Here is a 16,660-nt window from a genome sequence, read left to right as displayed (position 1 = left end):
CCTATTTAAGTGATTTCTTGATTGAAACAGGTGTGGCAGTAATCAGGCCTGGGGGTGGCTACGGAAATTGAACTCAGGTGTGATACACCACAGTTAGGTTATTTTTTAACAAGGGGGCACTTACTTTTTCACACAGGGCCATGTAGGTTTGGATTTTTTTTCTCCCTAAATAATAAAAACCATCATTTACAAACTGCATTTTGTGTTTACTTGTGTTATATTTGACTAATGATTAAATGTGTTTGATGATCAGAAACATTTTGTGTGACAAACATGCAAAAGAATAAGAAATCAGGAAGGGGGCAAATAGTTTTTCACACCACTGTATTATTGCCTCTGTGCCTACAAATATCTGATAGGACTGGGTGCCTCTTACATCCATCCATCCATTAATTTTCTAACACTTTTCTGGACCGGGTCATGAGGACAGTAGATACCCAGACATCCCTTTTCTCTACATCAAATCCACCAACTACTCTGGGGGGTACAGCTACCAAGGCGTTCCCAGGTCAGCGGAGGATATGATCTCTCCAGTATGTTCTAGGTCTGCCCCGAGGTCTCCTCCCAGTTGAAGAAGCCCCAAGTACCTTTGCAGAGAGGCACCCAGGGGGGCATTCCAATCAAATGCCCAAACCACCTCAACTGGCTGCCTTACAATGCTTTCGTCAAGCTAAAAAAAGCCTCTACTCAATCAATATTCGCTTATCTGAAACTGGGTTATGGATGCAACAAACTTAGGAGTGAGAACCATACGCCCCATTCCCTATACACACTTGCCAACTCATACTGTGGGATTCCAAGGCATTCTCCAGGTCATCTGGGAGATATAATCCTCCTAGCCAGCCCTGGATCTTCCCTGGGGGTTTCCTCCGAGTTGGTAGTGACCTCAATTGGCTCCTCTCAAAGTGCGGGGTGGTCAGTGTTTCTGCTCTGAGCCTCTCCCAAAAGTCTACGCTTCTTACCCTCTAAGGGAAAGCCCAGCCACTATGCGGAGAAAGCTCATTTCAGCTGCTTGTATCCATGACTGCATTCTTTCGTTCATTACCCAAAGCTCATGACTATAGGTGAGGGTAGGGATGTAGATCGATGGTAAATCGAGAGCTTTGCCTTCTGACTCAGATTCTTCTTCATCATTACAGATCGGTATAGCGAACTCATAACTGTGCTTGCCACCCAAGCCTCTCTGTCCATCTCACCATTCCTTTACCAATCATTCGTGAACAAGACACCAAGGTACTTAAACTCCTCCACTTGAGGCAGTGACTCGCCTCCCACTCGGAGAGGACAGTCTACCTTTTTCCTGGAGGATCATGACCTCTGATTTGGAGGTACTGCCACTTCTCAGAAAATATGAATATTGAAAATGTACACTGGATTAAAGTACTGCTTCACAGCAAAACATTTCAAATTCAAAACCATGCTTTATTTTTAACTTTTAAATTAAAGTTACTTTCAGAATTGAAGTTGGAACTCAGTTCTTCAAATTGACAAAAAACAGTTATCAATTATTTTTCTTACTGTTGCAATTCCATACCTACCTCCTGTGCTGGCACAAAATGTGATTAGCCATCCGGTGCCTGATGAAAATGCAGTCTCCACAGCTTTCACAAAGTTACCTGAACATAAAATTAAAACACCGCTCCTTTAAACAACTTTTCACTAAATGAAGAACATTCATAATGATTTTACCATTCAAATCAATGAACTTTATTTAAAGTGTACAATCACCATGCAGCATAGTCCTAATAAACTGTACAAAAAAATAATACATGGGCCAAAATATACAATAGATGAATAATAAGAAAAATTAAAACAATTAAAATGATATTGTTTAAACTAAAGAAATATTAAAAACTTATGTTAATGAATGAGTGAAATGGGTGGAGAAGAGTGTCAGGAGTGATTTGTGACAGAGGGGATCAGCAAGAGTGAAAGGGAAGGTCTACAGGACGGTAGTGAGACCAGCTATCTCATATGGGCTGGAGACGGTGGCACTGACCAGAAAGCAGGAGACAGAGCTGGAGGTGGCAGAGTTAAAGATGTTGAGATTTGCACTGGGTGTGACGACGATGGACAGGATTAGAAATGAGGACAACAGAGGGTCAGCTCAAGTTGGACGGTTGGGAGACACAGTCAACAAGGCGAAATTGCATTGGTTTGGACATGTGCAGAGGAGAGATGCTGGGTATATTGGGAGAAGGGTGCTAAGGATAGAGCTGCCAGGAAAGAGGAAGAGAGGAAGACCTAAGAGAAGGTTTACGGATGTGGTGAGAGAGGACATGAAGGTGATGGATGTAACAGAACAAGATACAGAGGACAGAAAGATATGGAAGAAGATGATCCGCTGTTCGACCCCTAACGGGAGCAGCTGAAAGAAGAAGAAGAAGAAGATGTTAATGAATATCAACTAGAAATGAAAATAAAAATAGCATTTAAGAAAATATTTCAAACATGATAAAACCTAATTCAATTCTAAGGTAGATTATAATGAAGGGAGTAAAAGGAGGTTTTTAGTCTTAATTTAAAAATATCATTTGAATGTGCTTCTTTAAAATATAATGGAAAGCCATTACAAAGATTACATTACAAAGGCTCTGTGACCAAATGATTGGAAAAGCAATAGATCAGCATTAAGAAAAAGAAGAGAGAACCTGCATCAGAGTGATGGCAAGAGCAAAGTGTGGAGATGACAAGGAAACGCCCGAGATCCAAAGCAGACCACTATATCTGTTAAACATGGCAGTGCTGGGGGTGTATGGCTGCCACGGGTCCTGACACAGTTTTCTTCATTGATGATGGAACTACTGATAGCAGTGGCACAATGAATTCTGAGGTGTACAAAAACATCAGATCTGCTCAAGTTCAGTAAAGGCCTCTAAACTCACTGAACGACGCTTCATTCGCCAGCATGGTAATGAGCCAAACATACTGCTGAGGCGACACAGGAGTTTCTCAAAGCTAAAAAATGGAAAATTCTTGAATGGCCAAGCCAACTAGTCACCCGACGTCAGTTCCACTGAGCAAGCCTTCCATATGCTTGGAAAAAAAAAAAAAAAGTTAAGTGGCGAAGCCCCTGAAATAAGGAGGATCTAAAGATGGCTGCATTAGAGCCTTGGCAGAGCATCACCAGAGAAGACCTCAGCACCTGGTGATGTCTAGGAATGGCAGACTTCAAGTAGTCATTGCATGCAAGGGATATGCGACAAAAGTCCTAAAAATGACTGCTTCAACAGACCTCCCATTGTTGTGCACCAAACATTATAGTGCCCTGAAATGGGGGGACCATTTAGTAAAAATGTGTGTCTGAAATGTAGGCAAATCCTCTTAAATGACAGCCTTCAAAGTGCAATTTAATCACAATGTCTGAATTGTTTGATTTGAAAATTTCAAATTGTGAAGCAGAAGGGGGAAAATCAGGGAAAACTGTCTTTGCTCCAAACATTATGGGGGGCACTGTACAATTGGTCGCATTTCTTTTGGTTTTCCAGTTGGAGCACAGACAAGTGAAGTGGCTTGCTTATGGTCACACAGTGTCAGTAGCAAGAGTTGAAGTCCAAAGCCTTAAACACTTCACACTGCCTGTAAGTTGGTAAGTTGCTACAGCACACTGTTGCCAAGAATGCCTCCAAAGAGGTATTATATGGTTTAGTGATGTAAACCTTGAAGAGTTGATAATTTTGGATTTATCCATCCATCCATCCATCCTCTTCTGCTTATCCGAGGTCGGGTCGCGGAGGCAGCAGCTTGAGCAGAGATGCCCAGACTTCCCTCTCCCCGGCAACTTCTTCTAACTCTTCCGGGAGAATCCCGAGGTGTTCCCAGGCCAGCCGGGAGACATAGTCCCTCCAGCGGGTCCAGGGTCTTACCCGGGGCCTCCTCCCGGTTGGACGTGCCCAGAACACTTCACCAGGGAGGCGTCCAGGGGGCATCCTGATCAGATGCCTGAGCCACCTCATCTGACTCCTCTCGATGCGGAGAAGCAGTGGCTCTACTCTGAGCCCCTCCCGGATGACTGAGCTTCTCGCCCTATCTTTAAGGGAGAGCCCAGACACCCTGCGGAGGAAACTCATTGCAGCCGCTTGTATTTGCGATCTCGTTCTTTCGGTCACTACCCATAGCTCATGACCATAGGTGAGGGTAGGAACATAGATCGACTGGTAAATTGAGAGCTTGCCTTACGGCTCAGCTCCTTTTTCACCACGACAGACCGATGCAGAGCCCGCATCACTGCGGACGCCGCACCGATCCGCCTGTTGATCTCACGCTCCATTCTTCCCTCACTCATGAACAAGACCCCGAGGTACTTGAACTCCTCCACTTGGGGCAGGATCTCGCTCCCAACCCTGAGAGGGCACTCCACCCTTTTCCGGCTGAGGACCATGGTCTCGGATTTGGAGGTGCTGATTCCCATCCCAGCCGCTTCACAATCAGCTGCGAACCGACACAGAGAGAGCTGAAGATTTTGGATTTATAGTAATAGGTATTCTGGTAACAGACTCATAGCCTCTCACTTTTTGACTCAGTTCATGGTCTTAAGCATTTTTTTCTGGTGATACTTTTTTATACGTTTGGTAACAACTCCTGACAATTCTTGTCTTGATGTCATTTGCAAGTTAGTCCTCTGGATTTGGTATTCCAGAAAACTATTTTTGTTCCCGTTTCTCAAAAGTGTGCACATCTCCCGGTCCATTTTTAATAACTTCTTTGCAGTTGCTCACCATCCACTATGCCCACAGAAAATACAATGAAGTCAGCCAGAATTAAAAAAAAAAAAAAGGCAGGTGGAGTGAGTCTATTCTTTGTTCCAGTCAGACCGCATTGAGTATTCGTGACTGGCATAACAATTTATAGTTGATATATAAGGATATCTAAAATTTTACTTCACTCTGAAATGAATCATTTTGTGAAATGATCAGACATATCCCTTGGGACTAGGACTTTTAGGGAGAGCAATCCTATTCAAAAAAATTGAAAAATACTTTTACTTAGAAAAATACGTGAAGGTTTTGGTCAAAATAAATTATTAGTTGTACCCGGGACTTGTGTACTTTTTGTTGTGTTTAGGGCTTGGAGGCTCAGTGGTGCTTCCTGCAAGCGACACCTGCAAATTAGAAATTTCTATGTTTTTAATTACATATTTTATGGTGTTTTTTCAGCGTTACGTTTGTGTTTAATTGGAAATATCTGCTGTACTCTAGGCTTGCTAAATTAATATTACATGCAAAAAAAAAAAAAATCCAACTAAAAATGGAATATACTTTAAGGTTAATAACATTATGCATACATTTACATAAGAATCCGTAAAGAAAACTGAAACATGGATAATAGCATTTTAAATAATCACCTTGACAGACACTGTGAAATTTTTCTTTAAATGAATGAAACTAGAAGTACTCAATTATTTTGTGAAAAAATAAAGTTAGCAGAGTATGAACTATCATTAAATACAGTATTTAATGGAATTAGTTATGTTTGGTCTGAGGATGTTAATGGAGAAGTATAGAGAAGCCCAGAAGGAGCTGCATTGCGTTTTTGTGGATCTATGACAGGGTTCCTTGAAAGGAGTTGTGGTATTGTATGAGGAAGCTGGGAGCAGCAGAGAAGTTTGTAAGAGTAGTATATGATATGTACAAGGGAAGTGTGACATTAGTGAGGTCTGTGGTAGGAGTAATGGATGCATTCAAGGTGGAGGTGGGATTACATCAGGGATCGGCTCTGAGCCTTTTCTTATTTGCAATAGTGATGGACAGGCTGACAGACGAGATTACACAGGAGTCCCTGTGGACTGTGATGTTTGGTGATGGCATTGTTATCTGTAGCGAGAGTAGGGAGCAAGTTGAGGAGACCCTGGAGAGGTGGAGATATGCTCTAGAGGGGAGAGGAATAAAGGTCAGTAGGAACAAGACAGAATACATGTGCATGAATGAGAGGGATGTCATTGGAATGAGAGGATGAAGGGAGTAGAGTTGGTGAAGGTGAAGGAGTTTAAATATTTGGGATCAACAGTACAGAATAACTGTGGAAAAGAGGTGAAAAAGAGTGGAGGCAGGTTGGAATGGCTGGAGAAGAATGTCAGGAGTGATTTGTGACAGTCGGTTATCAGCAAGAGTGAAAGAGAAGGTCTACGGGATGGTAGTGAGACCAGCTATGTTATATGGGCTGGAAACCGTGGCACTGACCAGAAAGCAGGAGGCAGAGCTGGAGGTGGCAGAGTTAAAGATGCTAAGATTTGCATTGGGTGTGACGAGGATGGCCAGGATTTGAAATGAGGACATCAGAGGGTCAGCTCAGGTTGCATGGTTTGGAGACAAAGCTAGAGTTGTGAGATTGCTTTGGTTTGGGTATGTGCAGAGGAGAGATGCTGGGTATATTGGGAAAAGGATGTTAAGGATGGAGTTGCCAGGCAAGAGGAAAAGAGGAAGGACTAAGAGAAGGTTTATGGATGTGGTGAGAGAGGACATGCAGGTGATGAGTGTAACAGAGTAAGATGATGAGGACAAGAAGATATGGAAAAAAATGATCTGCAGTGGCCATCCCTAACGAGGGCAGCCGAAAGAAGAAGAAGAATTGTCTAAATACAACAGGTAAACAGAAACTGATAAGCAAGTCCTGCTTAACATTCTGTTCTCAATAATGTCTACTTAATAAAATGATTACTTATTTTTACTTTATTTTTTCTCCTTACCAGTCCATAGTTCTGTTGCCTGGGTTGTGACAAACTGCATAGCAAAGCTGATAAGGCTCTTCTTTGATCGATCTCCATTGTATTTCTCTGGATTCTGGAATAAAAACAAGAAGCTCTATGAGAAATATTCAAATTAGTAACATTGTGATATATAAAAATATACCTGTTTAAAAAGAGAAACTAATATCTAACACTGCATTATTTATAATCTTTTCAAAAATGTAACCCTCTCTCTCATTTACAAATCCACTTACTACAATGAAGGATTACAAGGGACAATGTTGACAATATTTTTTTTTATTATGAGGGTAAAGGCAGTTTGAAAAATAAATGGTATTCACAACGAATAGAAACTGATGCAATATAACACATTAGCGATGGCTTATAGGTAGTTTGAACATTCACAGCGCAGTGCTCTGCTATTAGTCTAGTTGAAACCAAGCTCAAATGAACATGAATGCTATCTGCAGGTTTTACTACCTCTGATCAAAGAAATCTCACAATGGCCAAATGTTCAACAGTGGTGCAATCCTTCAGTCGGAGTGTCCATGTTCATTTGACCTTGGCGTCAGAAAGACTAACGGCACAACGCTGTGCTATGCTGTAAGTGTTTGAAGCTCCCATGAGCCTTTGCAGACGTGTTGCACTGAATCAACTTCTCTTTTGCGGATAACGCGCAATTTTCATATTGCCATTACTTTTTGATTTATCCTCATGCATAATACTTTAAATAGTAAAAAAGTTAACTTGTTGCATCTTTGATGATTTGTATTGTATTATGTTTACATAAAGATGATTTAATTTTTTAATAAGACTCTTAGAATTTGCTAGCCTCAGTGGATTGATTTGGGCTACCAAGGTGTTTCTTTGAAAGATAAAACAGGTTTAGGGATTTAAAATACCAGACTATAGGGGCATTTATTCTACAACAGGTAAAACAGACCTGTTAAAGCTCTGTCACCAGGTACTAGGCACAGACAGCTGGAATTGTGAGTTGAACTTTAACAGCTTCAAGGCCACCATTGCCTCCAGCTCTCGCACCCCTATGGTTGGGAAAGGGAGACAGATAACCTAGGTGTCCCCTTAGGGCAATATATATATATATATATATATATATATATATATATATATATATTGTCACACACGTGCGCATGGGAGGCAGCTAAAGGGCTTGAGTGATGGCAGTTCTGAGACAGGCTGGGAGGTGGCAGAGTGCACGGACTCTTTTTCTCTCTTCCCTGTAGACCATTCCCGGGAGATTCCATCTGCCTCTCTTGACGTCACTTCCAGGACCGAGCCAATGGAAGGAGACCTTACTGGCTCCGGCCCCTGTGATGTCACGTCTGGGCAGGAACCAATGGCTAAAGAACACGGGCCCGATCCTTATGACCTCACTTCCTGACTTCCCCTTTAAAAGCCATCCCCTTTTCCCTATTTGTCAGTCTTGTTCTTGACTCAAATGTATGCACATCTGTGCTGTTTATTGCTACGAAAACGATTTTGCAGCCAGGATACCATATTATACGGGTGAATGCCCCAAATCTTTATCTGTGCATGTCTCGTTTTGTGATAATATATATATCGTGCCAGACGGCTGGGGACCCTACCAAGCCTGGGATGCCTGGACGGTCCACGAGAGGGACGGTACCTTTCCTGGGCCACGAGAGGGCAGCCACTGGAACACAGCTGGGAAGCTCATCCCTATGGGAGGACGTGGCCACCGCCAGGGGGTGCCCTGACAGTTATGGAACCCTGGCTGTGCCCAGGAAGTGCTGCCGGAAGAAATCCCAGGGACCCCTGGGTGTTCATCTGACATTTCCGCCACACCAGGAAGTGTCGTCACACAGAGCACCTGGAGCCCATCTGGGTTATTATAAAAGGGGCCACCACCCTCCAGTAGACGAGCTGGGAGGAAGTTGGGAGGAAGGAGACGGAGCTTGTGAGGAGGGGAGTGGAGGTCAAAGAGAGAAAGAGAGAGAGGAGAGTTGCTGGCAACAAGACATTGTGTGGACTTTACTGAAAATAAATGTGTGTGTTTTGGACATCCTGGTGTCTGTCTGTCTGTGTCCGGGGGCTGTCTTTCCACAATATATATTACACATTTCTCATTGCTCGAATAAAAATACTACAGGGTGAAATCAACCCTAACCCACCCCCTTCTGGGTAGGGTGGGGGGTGATCTTGCGGTCTTGTATGCATGTTATCATTCAGTCGACACTTGGAACGATCACCAGAGGGCGAACTGGAGGGGACTGCCAGCATTCTTTATGTTTGAGCACCACTGCGCCCGCCTGTTGCTTTTGAAATTAAATAGAGTAGGCCGGTTCCGAGCGTCAACTGGATGATAACATACATACAAGACCGCAAGACAAGCACATTAGTGAGTTTCTCTTGTTTGTTAATTCGTTTTAATTTTTAAAGTTGTTTTTTTAATTATATTTTTCACAAAACAAAAAAAAAAAAAAAACACTTTATTTTCCTCCCAGGCAAAGCCAGGAATTTCAGCTAGTAGCAGGATATTTTAAAGGGTACTCACACAACTGTAAAAACTAATGTCTATAGTCTACTTCAGGCTCAGTGTGGACATGATTGATCTAGGCCGTTCATTTTTAGCAGACACTTATGAAAAATGGACTTGTGTTAGTGGGCCAGGGACTTAGACAGGCCAGAGTCTAGTTTGTATAATGTTGAGGAAAAAAAAAAGCCCTACTATCTGTTGACACCTCCAGTTCATAATGTCGAGCCATTCCTAATTTGTGCATAACTGTTGAAGCAGTTTTCTGCCATCAGATGAAGCTCTTACAAAATAAACAACCCTAACAAGGAAGAAGGCATACTGTAGTTACAGTATAACTAAAAAAAATTACCATCTTCTAATCTTCCTTCTTTAGACTCCAGAGAAAAAAGACAAAATGGGCTAATTTGGCTTTTTTATCCTTGTGTAGTAGTTGAAATATCACGAAAAGTAGTTGGCTCATCATGTTTACCTAGTCCAATGGCACTTACTTTTCCCAGTTTAAATATGTACAGACTGGGATAACTGGAGATTCCTTTTGATCGACACAGCATTCTATTGTCACCACAGTTTACAGCCCCAATGCGGATTAAGCCATCCATTTCCTTAGCAAATTCTCTCCACTGAAAGAAAGAAAGAAAAAAGACGTGGTGAGTATAATTCATAGCACAATGTTGTTTTTGATTGATTAATAAATACAACTTATTTAGTACTATACAAGTTTTATAGAAATGAAATGGGGAAAAAAAACAAAAAAAAAACAAAACCTACTATCGAAAATACATTTCAACTCGGAATCAGATTTTCAGCTTTCTAGTTATTTCAAGCAAGGACTCTGCTGATAATAATAATGTTCCTGAGCTTGGCAACTCCTTCGTGCTTACAGAAAATAAAAATGACACAATGAAGGGTAGCTGTGTTGACTCATGGCTCAAAAATTTTATGTCATTTTATGTAGTGTTCTTCCCCAAGTTGGAGTGCTTATATATAAAGCATTTATTAGATACTAGCCACGGTACCTGTCACAGATAATAGAATAAATAAAAAATATTTGTTATCTCTTGCCCTACATATTCCTTTGCGTTTATGGATGTCTCTTCACTGGCACTCTGTTTCTCGAGTGCGTTCCTGTAAAGCCTACTTCTCAAACTGGGCAACAGACAACTTGGCAGCATCCTTTACAAGTTAGGTTCAAAGAGATTTTTTAATGATATTTAAATGACAACGTAGGGCGCCAGAAAATCCACAGAACCACCTGCTTTATGAGAGTCCAAATATGTTGAGAGTAAAGATATTCCTTAAGCCGCACTCGCAGGTCACCTTTTCTATTCTAAATAATGTTATCATATGATTACAATCAATACAATTTGTATAAAGGATTAGCAATTTTGGTTGCAGAAGATGATGTAAGATAGAGTTTGTTCCTTCTGCAGAATAAAGTTAATTCGTCAATTATATAAATTTATTTTCAACATTTTAAATCACGTTGTCATTTAATTACAAAATCTCTTTGAACCTAACTATTACCTAACTGGTAAAGGATGTCGCCAAGCTGTCTTTTTGCCGAGTTGCCACCGAACCATTTTTGAGGTGCCTTTCTCATGTCATGTCCTGTTTTACACCTGCCGTCTTTGAACGTGACGCTCCCAGCATGCCTCACACATCTTTATTCCTTATCATGTGTGGCACTTCCTCTTCGTTGCATCATCAAAGCCAAACTGACCAACCAGATTGCTCAAGAGGGACTGGACACACAGACCTTAGTGTTTTATTATATAACAGACTAGCCGTGGCTCTGCTCGTGTAGTAGTGAAACTGGAAAAACTTTAAAAATCAATATATATAAAAAAAAAAAAAAGTATCGCTAACTAAGTGGAGGCAAGGTACACTTCAAAACACAGAGGTACACTGACTCCCCACTCCTGACGTCACGCTTCCTCCTCCCCTGAGTCTCGGATTAGCACAAATATATCATTCCTGCAAGCGAACTATGATTCTTCGCGCAATGAGAGAAGTCGCAAAATCAGTGGGAATGTTCAAGCAAATGATAGATGAAAACTCGATCTAAATCCATTAAATAGTTCTCTCGTTCGCTAGCTCAGCAGATGTATGGCACGCTCCGAGGCTGGCGCATGAGTGAGGAGGGCCCCTCCCCTTGGCCCGTTGATTCTGTCTCAGATTCGCACAAATAAGTCGCTACCGCAATCGAACTAAGATACATAGCACAATGAGACAAGTCACAAAATCAACAAGAATGTGCAAGGAAATTATACAAAAAAACCCCGATCTAAATCCATTAAGTAGTTCAATCGTGAAAAGCAGACAGGCATACTGACAGACAAATGTTGGAGATTTATTTATATTATATAATATATATATATATATATATATATATTATATATTATATAATATAAATATATATATATATATAAAAAATAAGAGAGAGAGAAAGATTATGGCAGGCAGTATAGTGCAATGGCTAAGGTACAGGACTGGAAAACTACAGTATAAGGTTGCCGGTTGACTATCTCTACTCCACTGTGTGACCTTGAGAAACATCACAACCTCCCTGTACCTCAAATGTAAAAATTTTCTGTAAACAGTAGTGCTTTACCTTGCATAAAGGAATTGGTTATTTATCTTTATATCTACATAAAATATGATTTGTTTGTATGTTCATTCTTTATGAACAGCATGGTTTTTACAAGCTGCACACTTCACATTTGACACCTAGCTACATCTCACTGCAAGTCAGGTTTTTGACATATAATTTCAGCCTTCCCTCTCTCCACGTCACAAGGCGGAGTAGAACCAGAATGAGTGACATTAAATACTACAGGGTAATCTATCAATAGAGAAACAGCAACAGACAATTTGTTATGACAGTGTAATGGCTAGCAGGCTTGCTATTCAAGTGGGGTAACCAGTTTTGATTCTCAGCCACTGCATTAAACATTTCCTTTCATCAAGCATTTTCCCTCACTATTTTTGTCATGGCCATAAGCCACTCCAGGCAGGGTTATGTGGTCTTGTAATGTCCCAATTATAATCACTTATCATTACACCACCATTACAAAGTGCCCAGCCTTGTTTCTTGGCCATATCTGAAGATGTACTTTGTTACCCAGTAGTTGTAACCAGGGCTGTGGAGTCGGTACACAAAACCTTCGACTCCAACCCCTCAATTTATGGTACCACCATTTCTGGTACAATCGACTCCGGCTCCTCAATTTGTAATTAGACTAATACATTTATAATGTTGATTGAAAGTATCGTGGTAAAAACTTTTCTCTATCTTTAAAGGAAGGAAGGCACTGAGCGTGAAAGAGAATGCAGAACATTTCTTTATTTGCACAATGCACGACGCAGCCTTGCTCAAAGAAGAGGAGATGAAACTGCAGGAAGTAATGACCGACCTTGACCGAGAATCCTCCACAATCGCCTCGAGATCAGTGCCGATAAGTCAAAGATCATGACCATATATTGTGCGGCCCAAACAAAGGGTGTGACGATAAGATCAAATTGGCTGGTGGAAACGGAAAGATTCACATACTTGAGTAGTTTGATCACCAAAGATGGCGACGCGGAAGCAGATGTCAAGTGCTGCATCAGGAAGTTGACAGCAGTATTCCAGAGGAAGAATAAGATCAGGTCCTCGCCATGCGTCTCCCTGAAGATCAAGCTTTATCTGCTTACCTCCATCATGATTCCTACAATCATTTATGCCCATGAAACCTTGAAGGCATCAGCAAGTATCAACAAGAAGCCTGACGTCTCCCAGCAGGGGTGTCTACACTGAATTCTCAAGATCTGATACTATGATAACATCACCAATGAAGAGGTTCTACAAAGAAGAGGCTTGTGCAAAATGCACATCACCATTATCCACAGAAGACTCCAACTGGCTGGCCAAGCCCTTCAAATGGAGAACCATCGGATCCCAAAGGCAGCAATGACAAGGGTACCTCCCAATGCCAAACAACCAAAATGACACCTGTGAAACAGTTGGAGAAGAAAGATGGTACAAGACCTGAAGGTGCTGAACATCAGTTGGGATGAAGCCGAGACCTTTACCAAAGACCAGAAACGTTGGGAAACTCTTGTCGCCCGCTATGCTATATGCCACGGGAGGATCTAAGTCTAAGTAAGTATGCACAAATGTCTCAGTCCATGCAGCGAGCAATCAATTAATCAATGCGTCTGCTTTAAATATACTTTTTTCTAATTACATCACCTTACCTAATGCATCATGTCATCCCACTCTTAATATGCAGAATTTTATTACCTTATCCAATCAACTAACGCCACCAGTAATTTCTGACTCATGTCGATTCTCCCATTACTCTGAACACCGCGTTGTTAAGAGGAGCTTCGGGACAAAAAGCATAGAAGATGGGAGTTATCACAGAACCCCCAGGTGAGCAGTGTGAAGCAGGGCTGTTGGTAAAACGGTGCAGGCAAAGGATGAGGCTGATTGTAGAGGCATTACAAAGGAGTCCCTGAGGGAGAGTCTGAAAGTCGAGATCCGGACATGGAATGCCATTTGCAGTGGCAGTTCAGTGAAAGAAGATGGCTAAGACATAAATCTACAGCTCCACTCAGGGAGATTCACCTACCCACAAATAATGGACAGAGCCCGACATAGAAATACCACGTTTAACACCTCAGCTGCTTAGTAGCACAGAATTGAGCATCCCTGCCGTGCCACCTAACAGTGATGCATTAAAGACCCCGCTGATGCATCTTTGTCACCAGCCACATGACTGCAGCAATAATGGAGAATATACTGCTTTCAATGAGTTTGTGTACCACTGCAGTGATTTGGAAGTGGTTACTGGGATGGGGGAAGACTTAATTATGTCATTCAACTTCAAAGTTAGGGCTGTGTAATAGTGGTGACAGGTTATATCAACATGAGTCACCAACAAAATAAACTGGCATTCCATCACCCAAATGAGCAGGTTCACAGCCAGCTGCAGGAGGTCCTATAAAATCAGCCATCTTGCCAAATATGCCAAAGAATTCCAACTGGTGCAGTAATGGCGAGTGGTCCCAATATGGACTGTGAGCTACCTAAGAGAGTGCTATAATGAGCAAGAATACTTTGCCACTTGGGTTTGGCCCCAGCGTGGTGCTACAACATGAAGTGTGCTGTCCAATGCAGAAATATAAACCAAACAGCTCACTCAAATAAACATTAAAATTAAAACTGAAAATGTTTAGTTCAATTAACACATTATTAGAAAAACTTTATCATGATTATGTTAAGGGAAGAGACACCTGGAAGGCAAAGGCAGAACTTTAAGAAAAGGACTGTTCCACCTTACCGTTGGGGCCAGATCATGGCAGTGTGAGCAGCGGGGAAAATAGAAGTTGACAAACCAAAGCTCTCCAGAGTTAACAGCAGCATCTGTCACAAGATAAAAAGACCACAATTACGCAAAGAGAATTCAACAGGCAGCTCAGCTCACGCCGTGGAAAAGCACAAATGAAAAAAAACTTACCAAAGTCTGCCCTGTCCAAAGTGATGATCTCAATGTCATCATCGTAAATGCCTGAACAAATCACAAGATGGGGGAAGAGTTAATTATGTCATTCATTTGTATATAGCATTCTGATGCATACTGTTAATCAATATCATTTTAGGCATAGCTTTAAAAATTTAAAGCAAATGTTTCTAACCATTTTCGCAATGTACTTCTGTACACAATATTCTAGCTCTTTAGTAAAACCAGAAAATTAAAAATCAGGCAACGCTATGATAAAACCCAAGTAGAAAGTCCATAGCAAATTTGGTGAAGAAAAAACAAAACTAATAAGATACGAGAAACATGATCAGGGTGCTGAAATCAAATTTAAATCATGCATATAAAACGCAAGTTTAAAAAAATCCCCATCCAGGAGGTGCTCTCTCTTGTAGCACTTTTAGCCACAGGCTCATTCCATCATGGTGTGCTAAGAAGTGCCTCTGAGGGGTCTCTTCTGCCCACTGCTATCATGCAATTCAATGCTTTCACCTGATGAACAACGTAAGTTTATTTTTATTTATTTATTTCCATATTGATTGATTGTATCATTTATCCTTTGAGTCTGTATTCTTGTTTTATTATGTTTCTGCTGTTGCTGTATGCATCTCAATTTCTTCTCACTACACCCATGGAATTAATAAAGTTTAGATAATCCAATCTGAAATATTTCTAAAGTTCTGTTTTCACATTGTTATTCTGGGGTACTAAATGTTGTTTCATGAGAGAAAAATGAATATAATCAATTTTAGCAAATATATTAAAATGTGTGAAAAAGTGGAGGATCCAGAATACTGTCTGAATCCATTGTATGAATAAACTACAGTATACAGTTCCCTTCTTGATATTCATATTTATACACTATTTTACCAAAAGTAGTATATTACCAGAAGCAGATGGCTTCTACAAACATTTGTGAAAGAATGGGTTGCTCTCAGGGGCTCAGTGAATTCCAGCGTGGTGCTGTGATAGGATGCCACCTGTGCAATAAGTCCATTCGAGAAATTTCCTTGCTACTAAATATTTCACAATCAACTGTTAGTGGTATTACAACAAAGTGGAAGCAATTGGGAACAACAGCAACTCAGCCACAAAGTGGTATGCCACGTCAAATCACAGAGTGGGGAGAGCGCGTGCTGAGGTGTGCAGAAGTCGTCATCTTTCTACAGAGTCAATAGCTACAGACCTCCAAAAGCTCAAGAACAGTGCAGCGTAGAGAGAGAGGTTCATGGAATGGGTCTCCATGACCGAGCAGCTGCAGCCAAGCCTGACATCACCATGTGCAATGGAAAGCTTCGGATGCAGTGGTGTAAAGCCCACCACCACTGGACTCTAGAGCTGAGTAGATTGCCCTCTGGAGTGACAATTCATGCAATCCGATGGACGAGTCTGGCCAGGAGAATGGGACTCGCCTCACTGCATTGTTCCAAGTTTGGTGAAGGGGGGGATTATGGTGTGGGGTTGGGCTTGGCTCCTTATTTCCAGTGAAAGGAACTCTTAATGCCTCAGCATACCAAGCCATTTTGGACAATTTCGTGCTCCCAGCTTTGTGGTAACTGTTTGGGGATGGCAACATGACTGAGCACACACCAGTGCACCAAGCAAGGTCTACAAAGAAATGGAGGAATGAGTTTGGTATGGAGGAACTTGACTGGCCTGCACAGAGCCCTGACCTCAGCCTGACCTCACAAATGCTCTGCTGGTTACAAATTCCCATAAACCCACTCACCCTACACCTTGTAGAAAGCCTTCTCAGAAGAGTTGAAGCTGTTATAGCTGCAAAGGGTGGACCAACTCCATATTAAAGCCTATGTATTAAGAATGGGATGTCATTAAAGTTCATGTGTGTGTAAAGGCAGGCGTCCCAATATTTTCAGCAATCTGTTTTGCTCACAGTAAGCACTTATGACTCGGGTACAGTCGCTTAAAAGAAAC

General features: G+C 41.5%; 1 protein-coding gene across 1 annotated transcript in view; it reads right to left on the bottom strand.

The window, feature by feature from the left end:
• dnajc10 (DnaJ (Hsp40) homolog, subfamily C, member 10) overlaps positions 1-16,660 on the bottom strand; it is a 94,493-nt gene that overhangs the window by 52,095 nt on the left and 25,738 nt on the right. The window contains exons 4-8 of the mRNA XM_028806214.1: positions 14,705-14,755; positions 14,528-14,610; positions 9,692-9,823; positions 6,686-6,779; positions 1,539-1,616 (exon numbers count right to left, since the gene is read on the bottom strand). Coding sequence (XP_028662047.1) covers positions 1,539-1,616; positions 6,686-6,779; positions 9,692-9,823; positions 14,528-14,610; positions 14,705-14,755 — 438 coding nt within the window. The remainder of the gene's footprint in view (positions 1-1,538; positions 1,617-6,685; positions 6,780-9,691; positions 9,824-14,527; positions 14,611-14,704; positions 14,756-16,660) is intronic.

The sequence above is a fragment of the Erpetoichthys calabaricus genome, chromosome 8 (genome assembly GCF_900747795.2).
Source record: "Erpetoichthys calabaricus chromosome 8, fErpCal1.3, whole genome shotgun sequence".
NCBI classification, from domain to species: Eukaryota; Metazoa; Chordata; class Cladistia; order Polypteriformes; family Polypteridae; genus Erpetoichthys; species Erpetoichthys calabaricus.
Note: the sequence above shows the minus strand (reverse complement) of the source record. Positions and strands in the feature narration are given on the sequence as shown.